Below are 22,782 nucleotides of genomic sequence, written 5' to 3'. Positions count from 1 at the left end.
CATGGAGATAGAGACTGCACAGAGGCCTGGCTGTGCCACCAACAAAGGGAGACGCTGCCTGTAAATAGCTCAGAGGACATCAGAAGACACTTCTCTCATCAGCAATCTTTTTTAGCTTAATATAGCTCCTCTTTGCATAAAACATTGACATTTTTGTAATGTTTGGACCCAATGGTGCGAATGCTGATTGTCATGCGAAGATACTGGAGTGTGCCTTCAAAATATGCAGGAACATTTTACAGACAGTAGTTTCACTTGCCTCCAAAATGCTGGATCTTAATATTTCATACTTATATATATTTAAATGTTAGTACCACAGGATAAATGCTAACATGCTTTTATGCTAATGCAATCACTGGAAATCCAGATAATGCTGTGTATTGGCATATACTGTTAGTGAATTATGGATACCTAAATGTACAACCCCACATGCCTAGCAATTATTTTTGTTAGTGCATTTAACTTTTATTTGCAATCAGAGCACTTGAGGATTGTTCAAATGAAGTTTACTTTTGCAAACTGCTGAATGGAAAAACATTTTGTTAAAGGCTTAAAAACAGTAAGAGTGTGATGAGGTTTTAGACTTGCAATAAGGGCACTGCTCAGAGAACTCCACCAGATGGAACAATGTTTGATTTGGTCACAGACTCAGCAATTAAAACCCAAATGCCTGAAGTGAAGGACATATAAGAGAAACATGAGATGAAACCTTGATTTCCTCCCTGTCAGGTGAAGAAATCTGCCTTTCCTATGGCAGATGGATGCTAAGAGGTCAGATCCTGGCAGCTGGACCCCAGGACCCTGTGCCCCAGATCATGCTGTGCTGTGGCTGCTTTTCAAGTCTGCTGTAAGCCAAATAAACAGGAGCAATATCAGAAAGGAGAAATCCTGAGCTGGCCCTGCTGTACCTTCTCCTCCTTCTGCCTTCGCTGATCTGACTCTTGGCCAGCCCCCTGGCCTGCTGGCTCAAGAAGCTGATCCCCTGGAAAACCCTTTCATTCCAATGGGCTTCCAGTACAGCCAGAGCTCTGAGCCAGGTCCTGGCAGGACCACGTGCATGCAGGGCCTGGGCGCTGCAGCTGCTTCTTCCATCCCTTACCTGCTTCCTTACCTGAGCAGAGTTAAGGACAATGCAAATCTGGAGAAGATCTGGGTATTTCTGAGGGTTGAAAAGTTCTGGATGTGACCCAGGCACCGCTCTGTGTCCAGTGGGCTCCTCTTGTGTTAAACACTTGTCTACAGACAACGCCAAACTCCCCCTTCCAGACTGAGCTGTGCCAGGATTACTGACCTCCCATGCCAGGCTCTGGAGCTGCTATCATCATGCCCTGATTTCCCTCTGGGAATGTTTGCCTGGCTTGAAACTGCAGGCCTGAGCCAACCTGGCTGGAGAGACCTGGGAGGTGGCCACAGACCCATTTGGTGAGCAGCAGACCATTGCCTCTTCCCCAGCTCAGCATCCAGCACAGGGTCTGACACCAGCCCCAGGCACACAAGCACAGAGCAGATCATGTCCCTGCAGCCCAGCGAGCTGTGACACCTCTGGGAGGTTGCTGGAAAGCCCTACCACCTCTCTGAGCCTCCCAGGAACAACTGTGAGAGAAGGAAATAAACAACAAGCCCTCAGAAAAACACAAAATGCTGTGTGAAGTACCTGAAATGCCCCCGACAGTTTAACTAGAGCATGGAGTAAGCTGAGAAAATGTATGAACAAACGAATTAAGCAGTGAGCACACAGCAGACAAGTTGGCATGTAGGTGTCTACTGAGAAAGCTTAAGCACAGCAAGGGGAGAAAAAGCAAACTCAAACCAAGGCATAATATCCCTCACACTTTGGAATGGAGCTCTCAGACAATGTATCATCCAAACCACTCCAAATTACCATCTGCCAGAATGTCCTTCAAAGAAAAAAGGTCCACAAGTTTGCAAAGCAGCAGTTTAATGCTGTCATATCAGATGAGAGGTTCTCTCCAAAGAAGTTTTTAGCACTTGAGTGAGAAATACTACACAAAAGTGTCACTCTCGTGGCCACTGCTACATTGTCAAGTACCACGAGACAATGAATTTTTGGAGTCTTGGCCATGTCACGCCAGGTACATCTGGAGAGAAGCTCTTTATCAGCCCCTGTCATTTCACAAGTTACCTGCAAATGTTTCCAGACCCTCTGTGTGATCTTCTCTGTGTGGATAAAGAATCTACATGAAGAACCTGAGCAAACCACTCCAGTATTGTTTCAAAGACTGAGACACACCAGAATGTGAAGAGCAGGTGTTGATTCTGAAGAATCTTCCTGTCATCACTAAGCCAGGCTCTGTTTCGGACTAGAAGCTGGATCCTTTCCTGGTATAAATCTGGGTACCTGCTCCTGTCCACGAGGCCCCCTCACTCCACTCACGCTGAGGGCCAACTGCATTTCATACGAGATTGCTGAATAAATGCAGGTCTGTGGACCATGTGCTAGACTAAGCCATCAATAATTCATGATGCTGGAGAAGGTGACTGTATTTTTAGGTGTAGAAATATGCAGATAAAGCAGTCCTGACCTTCAGTTTTCACTCTGCACTTCTGATCCTCAAGTTTAAGTCCATCCAATGCATTTCTAAAGCCTCTGCACCTCTGAATGTGCAGCACACCCCCTGCAAAGCCCCAGACCCCATAAATCAAAAAGGGGGCACCAAGAAAGCCCACGGAGTCCACAGGACACCTCCTGCAGCACTACACGTGATGCCTGAGCATGAGGCAGAGCAGGTCAAACATCCTGCAGCTCAGTCTCCTCTGATTCTGGCTGTTCACCCTATTCCTGACCCCACATCTACTCAACACCCCTTTGATGGCAGAGGCACATGTCCATGGGGCCCAAACCCCGCTCCAAAGACCACAGGAGCTGCTCAAATCAGCACCTTGCCATCCTGAAGCAGCCCAGGAGCAAGGAAGAGGAAGGACAGGGGGGTTCATTGGGGTGCTTGCAACCCTCCTGCACATCTTCCCCCAGACAGGTCTGCCAAGGGGACAGAAGGAGAATTATTCCCCCATTGGACTTTGTGTGAACAGGGAGCCCAGGGAAATCAAGCAACAATCACAGATTTGACACCACATTACTTCTGGACACACCCAATGAGCAAGATGAGGACACACTGAGGAGAAGGGGAATGGGTGTTGCAAGGGAACAAGACAATTTTGTGGCGTGTCACAACACAGCTGTCAGAAATGAGCCAAGAGAGGCGAAGAGAGGCATGGAGCCCAGCTGAGGGCAGGTCTCACCTGGACAGGGCAGCTCCCAGGACAAAGGCAGCGTGTTCCTTCAGCGAGGCCTCGCTGCTGTTCAGCCCCTCCATCAGCAGCCGGAGCCCGCCCATGGACAGGAAATCCTTGGCATTGTCCACCTGGGAAAGAGCAGCTCCCATCAGCACAAACCCCCAGCCCCTGGAGAACACCTCCCTTCACACCCACAGCATCCCCTCTCTCCCACTCTAACCAGCACGGGGTTTTGAAAGGAATTTAAAATTTGGAGCGAGTGGCTGTGGCTGAACTCTGCACGGTCCTGCCCAGCAGCACAGACACACGCACAGAAAGCATGGCTGGAAACACAAATACTTTGATTATAGCTATCAAAACTGCTCTTGACATGTATTTCAGTAATTCAGGTGGTGTCAAAAACTCGGTACATCTGCTGATGTCAAAATATTCTCCAGCTCTTTGCTCTCCCCTGAGCAGGCCTTTACTGGGGAGCGGGGGAATTGCATGTTTTGCAAATGCAGACGATGAATTTATGCTGTAATTGTAGCACCAGGAGTCAGGGATGTTTGGGAGGCTGTCAGCACCAATAGGGTGCACAGGTGGCACCAGAGTGAGGAGCATGGGCACTTCTGGGAGCTCTCCATGAGTTCCAACTTCCCATGGACAAGGAAAGAAAAAGCCAGTCCCTGCATGGAGGGCTCAGCCAGGACCTTCCCCAGGGAGCAGCCCCACCATGATTTTTCTAAGCAAACTATAATGGATTAACTGCCAGTAGGGAAAAGTTTACACATTAGTGGGGATTCATCAGCTTCTGGCCCTAAGTGGATCAGGGGCTAGCCAGGCACAGTCCCAGCAGGCATCTGCTCTTGGAGAGGAGATCAGAAAAGGCTCTGAGTGCTCACAGACAAAATTTAGAGAAACAGCACAAAGTACTTCAAGTACAAAATTCAGTCCAAAGTCAAATCGATGCATTTTTGTATTCAATTATTTTTATTTTTTTTTTTTCAGTTTAAAAGGGGATCTGATGAATGCTGAGAACTGCCTGCACAGAAAAATCAGGTTTAGAAATTCGACATTTTTCCTCCCTGAAAGACAGGGAGACAACAGCAATCGTTGGCAGATGGAAACAGAATATAAAAATGAGTTATCAGCAGGGCGAGCCGACTCCCCTATGGAGTGGGACAGGACAAACACCACAAGCTGTGCAGGGCATGTGGGACACTCTTCCAGTCACTGACTTCATGCTCAGTGTTATATTTATCTCAACCATGTACCTTCATCAAAATTGGCCCTAAGTCAGATATTTCAGGTACCCAGGAGAAGGAAGAAGCTTTGTGTCCTACGGGTCTGTCGTTACCAATCAAAGTAGGACCTGGGGAGCTGCAGCTCAGCTCTGCTCCCCAGTGGGACAATACCCACCTGGCCCTCTGCAAAGCTGCTCTCTGTAGGTCTGCTGGGCCTGATTCAGGATTTGCAGCAGCTTTTGTATCCTTTCATATGCTGTTCTTTTAACTGTCCCTATAAACCAGGTCTGCCAGATCTCTCAGTTTTCTGCAGACCCATCTTTGTCTACAAAGAAATCTACGCAGCAACCCAATTTCAGCTGCCAGTGGGTCCTTTTATTACTCAGCCTCTGTAAAAACTGGTTTAGTGCTAGAATCGGACGTTGACTTCTGCACGAGAGGGAATGTATGGATGGGCAGGAATTTGCATCCAGCACCTGGTGTGGTAAAACCAGCCACTGCTGTAACCTCAGCAGCACCAGAGTCCTTCGTGCTGCCCCAGCATCAGTGAGACACCACAACTGCAGAATATAAATTGTGCCGCAAAGCTTATTCTGAAGATGTGTTTATCTTTTTTAACCAGAGTCTGTTGTGAGAGCTCCTTCCCTCATTCGCTGTTTTAAAACCAACAAAATCCCCAAACTTAACAACTTGAAGGTATTAACCTCTCTGGGGAGCAGCGGATGCTGTGAGGCAGCAGCTCCTACCTCGCTTCAGTCCACTGAAATCGGTGCAGAAGAAAAACCAAAGATCAAAAGAGCTCTTGAGTAAAGTACACAGGCAAAGCAGGCGAGGGGAGGGATGGGAGAAGAGCAAATATGACAGCAGTTATTCAGGGAGCAGGTTTGAATTGGATGAGAAAGAAAATAGGGAGGGAAGGTGAGAGAGAAAATGTTAGAAAACAAGAGCGAGGGAAAGCAGCATGTCAACCGCTCGCGATGGAAAGGAAATTAGCAGAGAGATGGTGTAGCATGTCAGAGGAGAGGAGAGAGGAAGATAAGCAGAGTAAATAATTGAGAAAAAGAGCCTGCAATGCCTGAGAACGGGTCTTGGCTCCGCACACTGCTGTGCAAGCACCGTGAATGCTGTTTATGAGTTACGCTCTGCCCTCTCCACATTTGCATTTGGGTTTTATGCGTTACAGATAACCCAGCCAGCCAAACCTTCCTGCTCCTTCTCCAAGACGGGCTCCCGAACATGCCAAGCTGAATCGTGGCTGAGGAGAAGCAAACCAGAGCTGGCAACCAAAAGCTGAGCAAACTCAGAGCCTTTGGGCTGACTCTTCAAAAGCAGGAGAGAGCATCTCCCCGGGCTGGGCACCGGCCCTGGCTCCCATGGCATGCTCCGAGGCATGGGCTGCCCCACACCCCACTGCTCTGGGCCACTCGTGGCCATGCCACAGAGCAGGGAGCAGCCTTTGCTGGCACGACCTCCAGGGCATGGCATTTTCCACTCCACAGGGCATCCCACACCCCAGAGGCAGCAGCAGCACAGCTGAACAGTAACAAAAAGCCATGGCACGGCACTGCTCTGGTGGAGGCAGGGGAAGGTGGCACCAGCAGAGTGGCCCCACATGTGGCCTGGGCCAGCCACACCTGCAAGGATCCCCTGCTCCCACGGCACGACTGGGACTCACTGCAGAGGAGTCCTGACAGCTCAGCCCTTCCAGGGTTATGCGGCACAAGCGTCCTTTGGCTGCTGTTCAGTAATTACATTAAGCCAGTGCTGCTAAAGTCAGTCCCAAGCAGAGATAATGCTCTGGACGCATTCAACTGACTGGAAGAAGAAAGAGGAGGAAAAGCCATGCTGGCTTAGAGACAAGTCATATTTCTTATCAGCTTCCTGCCTGACGAGAAGGTGCTGCCCAGCCATCTGCCCCGCCAGCGCGGGCACAGAGCAGCGCTGTGATGGGAGCACAAAGAGCCTCTGTGCTCCCGCCAGCCTCCTGCCATTCCCCCTCTCTGACCCCTTTGATGCTGCATGTGCTTCCCTTTGATGCTCCAGTCCCTGCTCCTCTGCCATTCTGAAATTGCGTGCCCCATCCTGTGCTGCAGGGATTTTCTGCTGGAATAGTCCAGACCCTTATGCTGGAATCCAAAGCATCCCAGGGTGTTTGGGGGCTGCTTTTTAGCACGCTGGCCTGGTGCTCTGGCACCCTTAATCAGGCAAGATTAGCCCTGAGTACAAATATGAAGCTCTTTGGGTGCCCATTGTTCACAGTTATTCTCTGAGTCACACAGATGCCGTCAGTGACACAAAAGCAGGGAGAACAAACAGCAAGGGAGCCTCTGCATGCCCACAATGAGTGAAAATTTGAGACAAAGAGCCCTGGAAATAACAGTTCTATCAGCTGGCACATGGACTCCCTCTCACAGCAGCAGTACTTGAGCTACCTGCCCCCAGATTACCACATTTGGTCCAACAAGTGCTGTTCCAGTGAAAGGGTGTGCACTGGCACCTCCCAAGAGTTGTCCCACTCACCCTCTGAAATGACAAAGTGCCTCTGGAAACTCTCCCAGTGCACTCCAGGCTCTCCCAGTCACCCGAGAGGGAGAAGCCAAGTCCCTTCCCACAGGGCAGAGCAGAGGCTGGATTACCTCCCAGGGGTGGCACCAAGCAAGGCACCAAGCCCAGGGGAGCAGAGCTCTGTGCCTGCAGCTGCATCCAAGGGGAGGTAGGAACGTGTGAGCTGAAAGCAGAGCAAGAGAGATCAGAGGGAGGGGGAAAAGTGTGAGCACAAACCCGAGGAAGCGAGATGCCAGGAAATATGTTCACCCTCAAAGAGAGCTAATTAGCACAGCAAGGCTCTACATGCCACTGCTTACTCACACCAAGACAAAATAGGGGCTTTTGGGTGGCTGTCGCCTTCCCTGGTACAAAGATATTCTCTGTGAACTCATGTAAGGGCACCTACCTTCAACCACGGCAGCTTTCCGTGGAAGAAGAGAAAAAATAATTATTTTCTTAGCAATCACCACTCTATTTACCCAAAAATGGCAGCTAAAACCCCATTTTGTAACATTAAGCAGGTAAAAGAGGAAAAAGAGAGGATGAGAAAACCAGGCTGAGAACAGACAACAAAATCAGGCAACTGTTAGAATACTGCTGGCTCCTGGCACAAGCGACGATTAATTCCAACCTGGATATAAAATGAGCCTGCACTAGTCCTCTGCTGTCTGTTATTGTCCCAGGATTATGGTAATTAAGCAATTTGTATTACCTGATACCGATAAGAAAAATAAAACCCCATTTATGACACTGCATCCCCTGGATTTTACACGGTAGTTACTGAGGCATTCTTGTTACCTGGTGAACATAATATTCGAGATCATAAAGCGCTGCTACTTTTTCATCCAGCGTGGAGGCAGAGCTGTTGAATTTGCTGATTAATTTAACCATAATTTCATAATCTGTTTCTATCTTCATGTTCAGCTTTTCAAACTCCTCCTTCAGCTGCTCTATGGGCCGGAACTTCTTCCTCACCTCTTCCTCTCGGGCCTTGGAAACAGAAGGAGGAAACCAGATGTGACAACAGGAGATGAAGAGAGACAAGAGACACAGAAAAGAACATTTACAAAGGGAACCTGACTGGCTGTGAACCTGGATTTATTGCTGTGCATCAGAGGTGCAAGGGCAGGGTTGGAGGGTCCTTCTGAGCAGCCCAGGAACCCAGTTACCTGTGAGATAGCCACAGTACGAGTGAGCAGCAGGGCTTTGTACACCACTTTTACATCTCTACACCATTTATACACCACTCTACATCTCTACAACATTTGTACAGCATTTCTACATCTCTACACCATTTGTACACTATTTCTACATCTATAGACCATTTTTGCACCACTTCTACATCTCCAGGCCGTTTATGCACCATTTCTGCATCCCATTTTCTCCCAGCTCAACACCAAGCCTGCAGGCAGCAGTGCTGCTGTTCTGTTTGCCTGCAACTGGATGTTCTCAAAATCTGCCTGCAAAAAGCCCTAAGCCAGCTCCCTGATCTTACAGCTGAACCTCTCTGGAACCAGACATGAGGCTGGAGAGCTCCAGGGGTCCCATCCAGCCCCAAGTGCCCAGCAGCTCTAAGGAGATCTCGGACACAGACAAAGATGCTCTGTCTCCCAGGGAAAGGTGTGGGGAGAGAAGCTGTCAGAAAGGGAAGCAGGAGGAGCAGTGACAAGCTGGGGGAGTGAAGTGCTGTGCCATGGGGCCTGGCCAGCAGGCAGCCTGTCCTGAGCACGGCTCATCTCCCTCGCAGTAACAGCACCCCAAGGGCTGCCCTGAACCAAGCACTGACACAAAACATGTGGTGAGGAGGAAAGGATCTGTCTGAGATCTCAGCGAGACCCAGAGGTGCAGGAACATCAGCACTGGTGGCACTGGGGACACAGCCTGCTGCTGCAGGGGACAGCAGCAGCAGAGAGACCAGGCTGGAGCTGGGCTACCCCAAGGACAGTAGAACGGCAGAAAGCCCCTTTTGAAAGGAATTTGTCAAAAATAACAAGATGTGTTTGCATGCAGAGCAAGCCCCAGCTGAAGGGTTTGCACATCCTGCTCCCCATGAGGGAACAGAAGCCAAGAGCTGAAGCCACCAGGGGAAAACCAAGTGAGCAATGGAGGTGAAAGCTGTGTCAATGGAATGATTAATCACCACTGGTAATTAATGCCATCCCAGTCCACCCCCAGCATCCCCAGTACCCCTCTCTGGAGCACAGAGAGGCTCAGTGTAACTCCATTTCCTCTGACACAGAGCCCTCAAGGATGGATTTGCTCTCCACAGGAGTGACTGCAAATGGAATACTTTAGGTCCATTAGATGTAGCTGCTTTTAGCCCAGTTGCCGGGACAAAAGCTATTCTAACAGGGGGTTTTAAAATATGGCTTATTTTCACCTAATAGAGTGAAATCACTAATTTCTGCATTTCAATGATCCTCATTTCCAGCAGCCCTTTCCAGCAGCCCTGCAATCAATCAGCAACACTGCTATGGAAATAATCTCCCAGCAAACGAAATCATGCCCTGCTGCCACACAAGGGGAGAAAAAAACCTTTCTGTGACACCAGAACTTTAGAGCCTTGACTCCTCTTTCAGTTTTCGTTGGAGTGAGCCAACACCAAGGCAGCAGAAGGAGCGAGGGTTAAGGGAGAAGGGAGAAGGGAAAGAGGCTATGATGCACCTGATGAGTCACACATCATCCCAGCTATTTACTTAGGGTTCTGGAATGTTTGTAACTAAATGGACAGCTCAGAGCTTGTGTAAGGAAACTTCAGCCCCTGCTTCACCATGGCCATTTGGGTTTTGCTATGCAGGGCACGAGGCTGGAAGCAGAAAGCAAGGAGGGTGGTGAGAGGGAAAGTAACTCCCTCTGTAAATACGATCAGCTGCAATCCAGTCCCCCTTGGGGACTGCAGACATTTTTGTGAATTGAGCAGCAGTGGAACAGATAAATTACATTGTTCAGAGCAGCTGTGGCTACCCCAGGATCCCTGGAAGTGTCCAAGGCTAGCTTGATTGGGATTTGGAGCAGCCTGGAAGATAGTGGAGGCACTGGTTCATCTTTAAGGTCCTTTCTAACTGAAACCATTCACAGAATCATAGACTCATACAGAGAAGCCAGGGAACAGTATCACTAATGGGCTAGCAAAGGTAATTTAGGCCCATATTCACCACAAGATTAGTTTGCACAGTGTTTCCAAGCAATCATTTTAACTGTTGAATTTCTGCAGGGTGTCGTCACACCCCTGCTCAATACATTGCTTTAGGAACAGGAAACTCACCTTCCTTTCTGCCTTCTCACTTTCCTTCATTTTAGCCAAGGCCTTTTTGAGCTCCTCGGATGTGAATGAATTCGTATTGACATCGACCTTGCCCAGCCTTGCAGAAAAAACAAAACAAAACAGAACATGTTATGAGTGAACAACTGCCTCTATTCTATTTTCACTGCAACATTCTAGCAATGGCTAAGAGCAGGAGGAAAGGGATGAAAAAAACCCACCACACTCCAGAAAAGATTGGTCTGAGTGCTGGATCCTGTCTGGGGTTCACACCTCACCCTGACAATCAGGGGCTCTGCAATCAGCCTGCTGACCCAAAATCTCAAGTCCTACCACAATAAAACCAGCTGATTAATTGATACCTCAGGATTTCATCTTGCACACAAATGTCCCCTGCCACTAAATCATTCCTAAGGGCTTGCAAGCTTCAACCTGCCGATTTCAGCTTAGTACCATTTGTGATGGATCGGCATTTAAGAAACAAAGGGAAACACCTAAGGAAGTTAAGGCTGCTGGAGGTTGATGGGAGTTCTTCTCCTGGCCAATAACTGGCCATTTCTGAAAATTGACAGTAATTTTGGCCATTGAAAAGTGAGATCAACCTGTGAATGCCACCTTAAGACCTAAGCCCAGGAATTTCTTGCTCTCTTTGGTTTCTGACTTTTGAAGAGGTACCAGGGCTCCAGTTCAGCCTCCTTCCCCCAGGCCGGACAAGGCTGCGGTGGGGGGAGCAGGGCTGGCTGGAGTTCTGCAGGTCCTGGGAAGGATGGAGACCGTGAAGTGACAGGAGCCCCTTCCCAGAGGACTCGCTGGGCCTTGTACAGCGGGGCTGCTGGGCCAGGCTGGTTCCTGGCTCGGCTGCAGTTTCTGCTGCTGCTCAGTTTCACCAGAGACTGCTGAGTAAGGGGAGAGAAAGCCATTGAAAGCATGCTGAGACAGTGACCACACTCCCCCAGAGGAGCCATGAAAAATCTTCCATCCCAGAAAGCTCCAGCCACTGCTCCAGCAGAGATCACCAGACCGTCCACAAGGCCTGGGCAAGATTTTAACTTTTTCACTACCCAGATGAGACTTGCAGATTAATCCCTTTTTTCCAGAGAGAGGGAAAGAGAGAGGGTGATCAACATGTAAAGAGCCAACATAAACTATCAAAGACAGTGAAGAAAGGAATTAAGCTTCAGATGGGGAGAGAAATAAGCAGGTGCCTTAATAAGCTGAAATATTCTTTTGCTAAAACTATGGAGATAGACAATAATGTTCTGAAAAAACTCCTTTAATTCATGAAACAGTATGTTGGGGGGAATGGAGTATTTCAAAGTGTGGATCTCAGCAAAAGTAATTCATTGATAAAGCTGAGTAAATGGTGAAGTAGTTGTGATCTTATGAGATGCTGGAACAAAAAAGGAGAAGTGAGACTTGTTGAATATGTGTGGCCCTTAAGAGGCAAAGAGAAAACTTCTGTTTCCAGAGATGCTCACAGAGACAGATGAAGAGAACATTTGCCTTTGAAGAACTCATCCTTAAAATGACACCCCTTGACCTATGGCCCAGGAACACACCTCAGAGTGGTGTGAAATGGGAGGAAAGGACAGATGGCAGAGTTTCCGGGAGGCAGCATCTGAGAAATAGAAAACAATGAGACAATGGTTTTCTTGTGAAAACCTCCATAGATTAACAAAAGAGGACTTCTTTTTCTCTGCAAAGACTGCTGAACAGACTACAGCAAAGTTGGGACTGTTTTAATCACCAGGATTTTTTTGTTTCAATGTCCTTATGTGAACAAAAGAATGATTTGGCATGGGGAAAACAAGGGTTTCTGGAGGTTTTATTCAGGTTTCTTACTCTTGTAGTTTTGTTAATAAACTTGCTTTATTCCTTTTTAAGTTTTAAGCCTGTTTTGACCTACTTCTAATCCATAACTCCCAACAAGAAATTACTAAGATTTATAGTGATTTTTTAACTTATCCTTTAAAACAACGACACCATTGTACACAGAGCCAGGGCAAGGGCAAATCCACACAGAAATTACCCAGAAATTCCAGAAACACCCCTTGTGTCCATCTTTATGCCTTTCTGGTTGAATCAAGGAGTGTTTATCTGGGCCACAGTCACTCTTGCACGGAAAGAAAGGAAATGCAGCTGCTGAGTGGGAAGATGAAGAACATCTCCATGCCCGGAGCAGGAGCCATGGAACAGCCTTTGGTGGCACTGCTGCAGGGGCCGCTCCCTGCTCCTCCTGTCAGAGCCCCCTCTCTGCTGGTGAAACCTTTGCTCGTGGGGACACGGCCCTGCCTCGGCCCAGGAACATGAGCAGGGCTCTGAGCTGGGTCACTGGGACACCCCCGTGCACAGGGAGCCCCAGAAACACCAAGATCTGGCAGAAGTTTGCTCAGATGCTCTTTCCAGAAACTGCATCCCAGGAAAACTCTGCCTCTGCCAAAGTTCATTTTCTACACACTGGTGATCAGAAACCTTCTGCTGGACTTCCTCCACCAAAAACATCCCCACAGCCCTGGAAGAGATACCAGGGGCACCGTTAAAGCCTCCAAAACACTGCACAGGCACCCAGGATCACCAGCTCTCCATCTCTTTCCATCTCCTTCAGGCTCCCTGCTCTGCTCCTCTTCATTTTCTCCTCCTCTCTCTGTAACTTTGGCAAGCACAGAGGTCCCAGGCCCTGGCGATTCCCAAGGCCAGCGCCTTGCAGGGCTTGTGGGACACCCCAGGCCTGATGTCCCCCGTTGTTCCCAGAGAAGCTGCTGAGTGCCAGAGGAAGCCACAAAGTTGCTGAGGGCACTCAAGCACCTTCCCTGTGGGGAAAGGCTGAGAAAGTTGGGGCTGCTGAGGCTGGAGAGGAGAAGCTTGACTGGAGACCTCAGAGCACCTTTCCACTGAGGGAAGGGCCCACAGGGAAGCGGGAGGGCCACTCTTCCTCAGGAACTGCAGAGACAGCACAACGGGAAAGGGGACCGAACGGAAAGACAGCTGGAATAGATTTGATGATGGGAAGAAGTTTACTGTGAGGGTGTTTATCCCTGAGAAAGGCACCTGGGCAGAGGGGCTGTGGATGCCCCATCCCCAGCAACATCCAAGGCCAGGCTGGACATGGCCTGGAGCAACCTGGTGTGCTGGGAGGCTGCTCAGCTTGGAACCAGGTGATCTTTAGGGCCCCTTCCAAGCCAAACCATTCAAGGATTTGATCATTCCACCATCCCCATCTGCCACTGTCGAGTGTGGCACTGTGACATCACAGCTGGCAGAGTGATGCAGCTGGAATGTCCAGGACCTGGAAATGAGCACGGACAACACCTCAACAACGGTCAGTTGTCACTCCGTCTCCGCTCTCTGTGCCAGTGCTGAGCTGCTCCTGCTGCCTGGACTTCTCCTGCTTCCTGGACTTCTCCCACTGCCTGTCCTGAAGCACCAAGCCCAGCAGGATGTGCACTCCTGTCGCGGGGAAGGTACGGGACCATTCCAGGCCGGGGGCACCCCAACTGCCCGGGCAGGCCGCGGCCTTGTGGGGTTGCTGTGGGACAAGGACCCCACTGAGAGGTTGTGCTTCCTCTCACAGGCAACCGGAGACGCTGTAGAGGACATGGAAGTGGACATGGTGCTGGATATGGAAGAAATGATGGAGGTGGACGTGGAAGAGTGTGTTGAGGACATGGAGGTGGATGTGGAGGACAGCATCGAGGACATGGAGGTGGATGAGAAGGATGAAGAGGAGCCCATGATCCTTGGATGAAGATGGAGCCTCCACAGAAGAACAGGTCGATGCTCCCCATGTCCTCCCCAAGGCGGAGTGGATCCACCACCTGAACCACCCTGCTCTGCCTCTGCACCACGTCTGCCCCATCACGGCGCCTGGAGCCTGGCTCCCAGCCCCAGCTGCGCTCAAGGCTAGCAGCAGAGTCCTGCCCTGCTGCTGCCTTTCTACCTGGATGACCATCCAGGACTCTCCTCCAGACACCATGGCCACGGATATGTCCCCTTTGTACATACGTTTTTTCATGTTAGTTATTTGCTGTAAATATGTTTTGAAGATCGTTAGTTTATAGGCCCCATGTAAATACGTTCTATAGATTGTTGTTGTTATAGGGTTTCTTATAATGAAAAGTGTTCTCTAAAGCCTAGGATCTGCTGATCTTAGGTAAATAAATGCTATTTATTTTTAAAAGCACACTTCTCTCTGCAATTCCTTTGGGCACAGGCAGCGTTTGCACAGTTGTGGTTTCCACTTGCTCTGGCTCCCCGGGCCTGGGGGGTCCCTGTGCGCGGGGACATCCCACTGACCCAGCACTGGGCCCCGCTCGTGGTCCTGGGCTGGGCCAGGGCCGTGTCCCAAGAGCAAAGCTGTCACCAGCAGACAGGGGGCTCTGACAGGAGCAGCCCCTGCAGCGATGCCACCTAAGCAGGCAGGAAACCTTCTGCAGCCACGGGACTCCTGGCCATCAGGCCACAGGGAGGCCATGAGGCCCCGTTCATGCCCTGAAGGCCATGGCAGCCTCGGGAACTGTGGGATCTGCATCTGGGCTGCTGCAGGGGCTGCTGTTTCAGCCTTGGAGCCTCCAAAGGCTCCGGCCTCTGCTTCCTCCCCGCTTTGCATTGCCCCGTGCCCGCATTGTTCAAGAGACAAAAGCCAAGCGTGGGGATCCTAGCCCTGCCCGCCTTCCTGCTGCAGGCAGCGGCCACTGGCCCCTGTCCCCCCTTGGCTGACAGCTGCAGGGGCACTGGCTGGGGGATTTGGGCCCAACAGGGCCCCCAGCTCAGCCCCTGAAGCAAAAGCCCCGTGCTCCCCCAGCATCCCCATCAAGAGGCAGGAGGAAAGGGATGAAAAAACCCACTACGCTCCAGAAAAGATTGGTCTGAGTGCTGGATCCTGTCTGGGGTTCACACCTCACCCTGACAATCAGGGGCTCTGCAATCAGCCTGCTGACCCAAAATCTCAAGTCCTACCACAGTAGAACCAGCTGATTAATTGATACCTCAGGATTTCATCTTGCACACAAATGTCCCCTGCCACTAAATCATTCCTAAGGGCTTGCAAGCTTCAACCTGCCGATTTCAGCTTAGGACCATTGTACACAGAGCCAGGGCAAGGGCAAATCCACACAGAAATTACCCAGAAATTCCAGAAACCCCCCTTGTGTCCATCTTTATACCTTTCTGGTTGAATCAAGGAGTGTTTATCTGGGCCACAGTCACTCTTGCACGGAAAGAAAGGAAATGCAGCTGCTGAGTGGGAAGATGAAGAACATCTCCATGCCCGGAGCAGGAGCCATGGAGCAGCCTTTGGTGGCACTGCTGCAGGGGCCGCTCCCTGCTCCTCCTGTCAGAGCCCCCTCTCTGCTGGTGACACCTTTGCTCGTGGGGACACGGCCCTGCCTCGGCCCAGGATCATGAGCAGGGCTCTGAGCTGGGTCACTGGGACACCCCCGTGCACAGGGAGCCCCAGAAACACCAAGATCTGGCAGAAGTTTGCTCAGATGTTCTTTCCAGAAACTGCATCCCAGGAAAACTCAACCTCTGCCAAAGTTCATTTTCTACACACTGGTGATCAGAAACCTTCTGCTGGACTTCCTCCACCAAAAACATCCCCACAGCCCTGGAAGAGATACCAGGGGCACCGTTAAAGCCTCCAAAACACTGCACAGGCACCCAGGATCACCAGCTCTCCATCTCTTTCCATCTCCTTCAGGCTCCCTGCTCTGCTCCTCTTCATTTTCTTCTCCTCTCTCTGTAACTTTGGCAAGCACAGAGCTCCCAGGCTCTGGCGATTCCCAAGGCCAGCGCCTTGCAGGGCTTGTGGGACACCCCAGGCCTGATGTCCCCCGTTGTTCCCAGAGAAGCTGCTGAGTGCCAGAGGAAGCCACAAAGTTGCTGAGGGCACTCAAGCACCTTCCCTGTGGGGAAAGGCTGAGAAAGTTGGGGCTGCTGAGGCTGGAGAGGAGAAGCTTGACTGGAGACCTCAGAGCACCTTTCCACTGAGGGAAGGGCCCACAGGGAAGCGGGAGGGCCACTCTTCCTCAGACACTGCAGAGACAGCACAACGGGAAAGGGGACCGAACGGAAAGACAGCTGGAATAGATTTGATGATGGGAAGAAGTTTACTGTGAGGGTGTTTATCCCTGAGAAAGGCACCTGGGCAGAGGGGCTGTGGATGCCCCATCCCCAGCAACATCCAAGGCCAGGCTGGACATGGCCTGGAGCAACCTGGTGTGCTGGGAGGCTGCTCAGCTTGGAACCAGGTGATCTTTAGGGCCCCTTCCAAGCCAAACCATTCAAGGATTTGATCATTCCACCATCCCCATCTGCCACTGTCGAGTGTGGCACTGTGACATCACAGCTGGCAGAGTGATGCAGCTGGAATGTCCAGGACCTGGAAATGAGCACGGACAACACCTCAACAACGGTCAGTTGTCACTCCGTCTCCGCTCTCTGTGCCAGTGCTGAGCTGCTCCTGCTGCCTGGACTTCTCCTGCTTCCTGGACTTCTCCCACTGCCTGTCCTGAAGCACCAAGCCCAGCAGGATGTGCACTCCTGTCGCGGGGAAGGTACGGGACCATTCCAGGCCGGGGGCACCCCAACTGCCCGGGCAGGCCGTGGCCTTGTGGGGTTGCTGTGGGACAAGGACCCCACTGAGAGGTTGTGCTTCCTCTCACAGGCAACCGGAGACACTGTAGAGGACATGGAAGTGGACATGGTGCTGGATATGGAAGAAATGATGGAGGTGGACGTGGAAGAGTGTGTTGAGGACATGGAGGTGGATGTGGAGGACAGCATCGAGGACATGGAGGTGGATGAGAAGGATGAAGAGGAGCCCATGATCCTTGGATGAAGATGGAGCCTCCACAGAAGAACAGGTCGATGCTCCCCATGTCCTCCCCAAGGCGGAGTGGATCCACCACCTGAACCACCCTGCTCTGCCTCTGCACCACGTCTGCCCCATCACGGCGCCTGGAGCCTGGCTCCCAGCCCCAGCTGCGCTCAAGGCTAGCAGCAGAGTCCTGCCCTGCTGCTGCCTTTCTACCTGGATGACCATCCAGGACTCTCCTCCAGACACCATGGCCACGGATATGTCCCCTTTGTACATACGTTTTTTCATGTTAGTTATTTGCTGTAAATATGTTTTGAAGATCGTTAGTTTATAGGCCCCATGTAAATACGTTCTATAGATTGTTGTTGTTATAGGGTTTCTTATAATGAAAAGTGTTCTCTAAAGCCTAGGATCTGCTGATCTTAGGTAAATAAATGCTATTTATTTTTAAAAGCACACTTCTCTCTGCAATTCCTTTGGGCACAGGCAGCGTTTGCACAGTTGTGGTTTCCACTTGCTCTGGCTCCCCGGGCCTGGGGGATCCCTGTGCGCGGGGACGTCCCACTGACCCAGCACTGGGCCCCGCTCGTGGTCCTGGGCTGGGCCAGGGCCGTGTCCCAAGAGCAAAGCTGTCACCAGCAGACAGGGGGCTCTGACAGGAGCAGCCCCTGCAGCGATGCCACCTAAGCAGGCAGGAAACCTTCTGCAGCCACGGGACTCCTGGCCATCAGGCCACAGGGAGGCCATGAGGCCCCGTTCATGCCCTGAAGGCCATGGCAGCCTCGGGAACTGTGGGATCTGCATCTGGGCTGCTGCAGGGGCTGCTGTTTCAGCCTTGGAGCCTCCAAAGGCTCCGGCCTCTGCTTCCTCCCCGCTTTGCATTGCCCCGTGCCCGCATTGTTCAAGAGACAAAAGCCAAGCGTGGGGATCCTAGCCCTGCCCGCCTTCCTGCTGCAGGCAGCGGCCACTGGCCCCTGTCCCCCCTTGGCTGACAGCTGCAGGGGCACTGGCTGGGGGATTTGGGCCCAACAGGGCCCCCAGCTCATCCCCTGAAGCAAAAGCCCTGTGCTCCCCCAGCATCCCCATCAAGAGGCAGGAGGAAAGGGATGAAAAAACCCACTACGCTCCAGAAAAGATTGGTCTGAATGCTGGATCCTGTCTGGGGTTCACACCTCACCCTGACAATCAGGGGCTCTGCAATCAGCCTGCTGACCCAAAATCTCAAGTCCTACCACAGTAGAACCAGCTGATTAATTGATACCTCAGGATTTCATCTTGCACACAAATGTCCCCTGCCACTAAATCATTCCTAAGGGCTTGCAAGCTTCAACCTGCCGATTTCAGCTTAGGACCATTGTACACAGAGCCAGGGCAAGGGCAAATCCACACAGAAATTACCCAGAAATTCCAGAAACCCCCCTTGTGTCCATCTTTATACCTTTCTGGTTGAATCAAGGAGTGTTTATCTGGGCCACAGTCACTCTTGCACGGAAAGAAAGGAAATGCAGCTGCTGAGTGGGAAGATGAAGAACATCTCCATGCCCGGAGCAGGAGCCATGGAGCAGCCTTTGGTGGCACTGCTGCAGGGGCCGCTCCCTGCTCCTCCTGTCAGAGCCCCCTCTCTGCTGGTGACACCTTTGCTCGTGGGGACACGGCCCTGCCTCGGCCCAGGATCATGAGCAGGGCTCTGAGCTGGGTCACTGGGACACCCCCGTGCACAGGGAGCCCCAGAAACACCAAGATCTGGCAGAAGTTTGCTCAGATGCTCTTTCCAGAAACTGCATCCCAGGAAAACTCTGCCTCTGCCAAAGTTCATTTTCTACACACTGGTGATCAGAAACCTTCTGCTGGACTTCCTCCACCAAAAACATCCCCACAGCCCTGGAAGAGATACCAGGGGCACCGTTAAAGCCTCCAAAACACTGCACAGGCACCCAGGATCACCAGCTCTCCATCTCTTTCCATCTCCTTCAGGCTCCCTGCTCTGCTCCTCTTCATTTTCTTCTCCTCTCTCTGTAACTTTGGCAAGCACAGAGCTCCCAGGCTCTGGCGATTCCCAAGGCCAGCGCCTTGCAGGGCTTGTGGGACACCCCAGGCCTGATGTCCCCCGTTGTTCCCAGAGAAGCTGCTGAGTGCCAGAGGAAGCCACAAAGTTGCTGAGGGCACTCAAGCACCTTCCCTGTGGGGAAAGGCTGAGAAAGTTGGGGCTGCTGAGGCTGGAGAGGAGAAGCTTGACTGGAGACCTCAGAGCACCTTTCCACTGAGGGAAGGGCCCACAGGGAAGCGGGAGGGCCACTCTTCCTCAGACACTGCAGAGACAGCACAACGGGAAAGGGGACCGAACGGAAAGACAGCTGGAATAGATTTGATGATGGGAAGAAGTTTACTGTGAGGGTGTTTATCCCTGAGAAAGGCACCTGGGCAGAGGGGCTGTGGATGCCCCATCCCCAGCAACATCCAAGGCCAGGCTGGACATGGCCTGGAGCAACCTGGTGTGCTGGGAGGCTGCTCAGCTTGGAACCAGGTGATCTTTAGGGCCCCTTCCAAGCCAAACCATTCAAGGATTTGATCATTCCACCATCCCCATCTGCCACTGTCGAGTGTGGCACTGTGACATCACAGCTGGCAGAGTGATGCAGCTGGAATGTCCAGGACCTGGAAATGAGCACGGACAACACCTCACCAACGGTCAGTTGTCACTCCGTCTCCGCTCTCTGTGCCAGTGCTGAGCTGCTCCTGCTGCCTGGACTTCTCCTGCTTCCTGGACTTCTCCCACTGCCTGTCCTGAAGCACCAAGCCCAGCAGGATGTGCACTCCTGTCGCGGGGCAGGTACGGGACCATTCCAGGCCGGGGGCACCCCAACTGCCCGGGCAGGCCGTGGCCTTGTGGGGTTGCTGTGGGACAAGGACCCCACTGAGAGGTTGTGCTTCCTCTCACAGGCAACCGGAGACACTGTAGAGGACATGGAAGTGGACATGGTGCTGGATATGGAAGAAATGATGGAGGTGGACGTGGAAGAGTGTGTTGAGGACATGGAGGTGGATGTGGAGGACAGCATCGAGGACATGGAGGTGGATGAGAAGGATGAAGAGGAGCCCATGATCCTTGGATGAAGATGGAGCCTCCACAGAAGAACAGGTCGATGCTCCCCATGTCCTCCCCAAGGCGGAGTGGATCCACCACCTGAACCACCCTGCTCTGCCTCTGCACCACGTCTGCCCCATCACGGCGCCTGGAGCCTGGCTCCCAGCCCCAGCTGCGCTCAAGGCTAGCAGCAGAGTCCTGCCCTGCTGCTGCCTTTCTACCTGGATGACCATCCAGGACTCTCCTCCAGACACCATGGCCACGGATATGTCCCCTTTGTACATACGTTTTTTCATGTTAGTTATTTGCTGTAAATATGTTTTGAAGATCGTTAGTTTATAGGCCCCATGTAAATACGTTCTATAGATTGTTGTTGTTATAGGGTTTCTTATAATGAAAAGTGTTCTCTAAAGCCTAGGATCTGCTGATCTTAGGTAAATAAATGCTATTTATTTTTAAAAGCACACTTCTCTCTGCAATTCCTTTGGGCACAGGCAGCGTTTGCACAGTTGTGGTTTCCACTTGCTCTGGCTCCCCGGGCCTGGGGGGTCCCTGTGCGCGGGGACGTCCCACTGACCCAGCACTGGGCCCCGCTCGTGGTCCTGGGCTGGGCCAGGGCCGTGTCCCAAGAGCAAAGCTGTCACCAGCAGACAGGGGGCTCTGACAGGAGCAGCCCCTGCAGCGATGCCACCTAAGCAGGCAGGAAACCTTCTGCAGCCACGGGACTCCTGGCCATCAGGCCACAGGGAGGCCATGAGGCCCCGTTCATGCCCTGAAGGCCATGGCAGCCTCGGGAACTGTGGGATCTGCATCTGGGCTGCTGCAGGGGCTGCTGTTTCAGCCTTGGAGCCTCCAAAGGCTCCGGCCTCTGCTTCCTCCCCGCTTTGCATTGCCCCGTGCCCGCATTGTTCAAGAGACAAAAGCCAAGCGTGGGGATCCTAGCCCTGCCCGCCTTCCTGCTGCAGGCAGCGGCCACTGGCCCCTGTCCCCCCTTGGCTGACAGCTGCAGGGGCACTGGCTGGGGGATTTGGGCCCAACAGGGCCCCCAGCTCATCCCCTGAAGCAAAAGCCCTGTGCTCCCCCAGCATCCCCATCAAGAGGCAGGAGGAAAGGGATGAAAAAACCCACTACGCTCCAGAAAAGATTGGTCTGAATGCTGGATCCTGTCTGGGGTTCACACCTCACCCTGACAATCAGGGGCTCTGCAATCAGCCTGCTGACCCAAAATCTCAAGTCCTACCACAGTAGAACCAGCTGATTAATTGATACCTCAGGATTTCATCTTGCACACAAATGTCCCCTGCCACTAAATCATTCCTAAGGGCTTGCAAGCTTCAACCTGCCGATTTCAGCTTAGGACCATTGTACACAGAGCCAGGGCAAGGGCAAATCCACACAGAAATTACCCAGAAATTCCAGAAACCCCCCTTGTGTCCATCTTTATACCTTTCTGGTTGAATCAAGGAGTGTTTATCTGGGCCACAGTCACTCTTGCACGGAAAGAAAGGAAATGCAGCTGCTGAGTGGGAAGATGAAGAACATCTCCATGCCCGGAGCAGGAGCCATGGAGCAGCCTTTGGTGGCACTGCTGCAGGGGCCGCTCCCTGCTCCTCCTGTCAGAGCCCCCTCTCTGCTGGTGACACCTTTGCTCGTGGGGACACGGCCCTGCCTCGGCCCAGGATCATGAGCAGGGCTCTGAGCTGGGTCACTGGGACACCCCCGTGCACAGGGAGCCCCAGAAACACCAAGATCTGGCAGAAGTTTGCTCAGATGCTCTTTCCAGAAACTGCATCCCAGGAAAACTCTGCCTCTGCCAAAGTTCATTTTCTACACACTGGTGATCAGAAACCTTCTGCTGGACTTCCTCCACCAAAAACATCCCCACAGCCCTGGAAGAGATACCAGGGGCACCGTTAAAGCCTCCAAAACACTGCACAGGCACCCAGGATCACCAGCTCTCCATCTCTTTCCATCTCCTTCAGGCTCCCTGCTCTGCTCCTCTTCATTTTCTTCTCCTCTCTCTGTAACTTTGGCAAGCACAGAGCTCCCAGGCTCTGGCGATTCCCAAGGCCAGCGCCTTGCAGGGCTTGTGGGACACCCCAGGCCTGATGTCCCCCGTTGTTCCCAGAGAAGCTGCTGAGTGCCAGAGGAAGCCACAAAGTTGCTGAGGGCACTCAAGCACCTTCCCTGTGGGGAAAGGCTGAGAAAGTTGGGGCTGCTGAGGCTGGAGAGGAGAAGCTTGACTGGAGACCTCAGAGCACCTTTCCACTGAGGGAAGGGCCCACAGGGAAGCGGGAGGGCCACTCTTCCTCAGACACTGCAGAGACAGCACAACGGGAAAGGGGACCGAACGGAAAGACAGCTGGAATAGATTTGATGATGGGAAGAAGTTTACTGTGAGGGTGTTTATCCCGGAGAAAGGCACCTGGGCAGAGGGGCTGTGGATGCCCCATCCCCAGCAACATCCAAGGCCAGGCTGGACATGGCCTGGAGCAACCTGGTGTGCTGGGAGGCTGCTCAGCTTGGAACCAGGTGATCTTTAGGGCCCCTTCCAAGCCAAACCATTCAAGGATTTGATCATTCCACCATC

At 52.0% G+C, this 22,782-nt stretch overlaps 1 protein-coding gene and 2 long non-coding RNA genes across 5 annotated transcripts in view; 2 read left to right on the top strand and 1 right to left on the bottom strand.

The window, feature by feature from the left end:
- The window catches only part of SIL1 (SIL1 nucleotide exchange factor), a 104,869-nt gene that overhangs the window by 28,716 nt on the left and 53,371 nt on the right, over positions 1-22,782 (bottom strand). For all 3 annotated transcript variants that reach the window (XM_086851756.1, XM_086851758.1, XM_086851759.1), the window contains 3 exons: positions 10,294-10,390; positions 7,827-8,018; positions 3,262-3,383 (listed from right to left, as the gene is read on the bottom strand). In XM_086851756.1, coding sequence (XP_086707882.1) covers positions 3,262-3,383; positions 7,827-8,018; positions 10,294-10,390 — 411 coding nt within the window. The remainder of the gene's footprint in view (positions 1-3,261; positions 3,384-7,826; positions 8,019-10,293; positions 10,391-22,782) is intronic.
- On the top strand, positions 15,855-17,563 carry LOC111935695 (uncharacterized). Its single transcript, XR_002867797.2, has 2 exons — positions 15,855-16,844; positions 16,955-17,563. It is a non-coding gene; the product is annotated as an uncharacterized LOC111935695 (long non-coding RNA).
- LOC111922060 (uncharacterized) lies at positions 18,948-20,656 on the top strand. Its single transcript, XR_002860369.2, has 2 exons — positions 18,948-19,937; positions 20,048-20,656. It is a non-coding gene; the product is annotated as an uncharacterized LOC111922060 (long non-coding RNA).

Source organism: Cyanistes caeruleus, chromosome 15, assembly GCF_971803275.1.
Source record: "Cyanistes caeruleus chromosome 15, bCyaCae1.hap1.1, whole genome shotgun sequence".
NCBI classification, from domain to species: domain Eukaryota; kingdom Metazoa; phylum Chordata; class Aves; order Passeriformes; family Paridae; genus Cyanistes; species Cyanistes caeruleus.
Note: the sequence above shows the minus strand (reverse complement) of the source record. Positions and strands in the feature narration are given on the sequence as shown.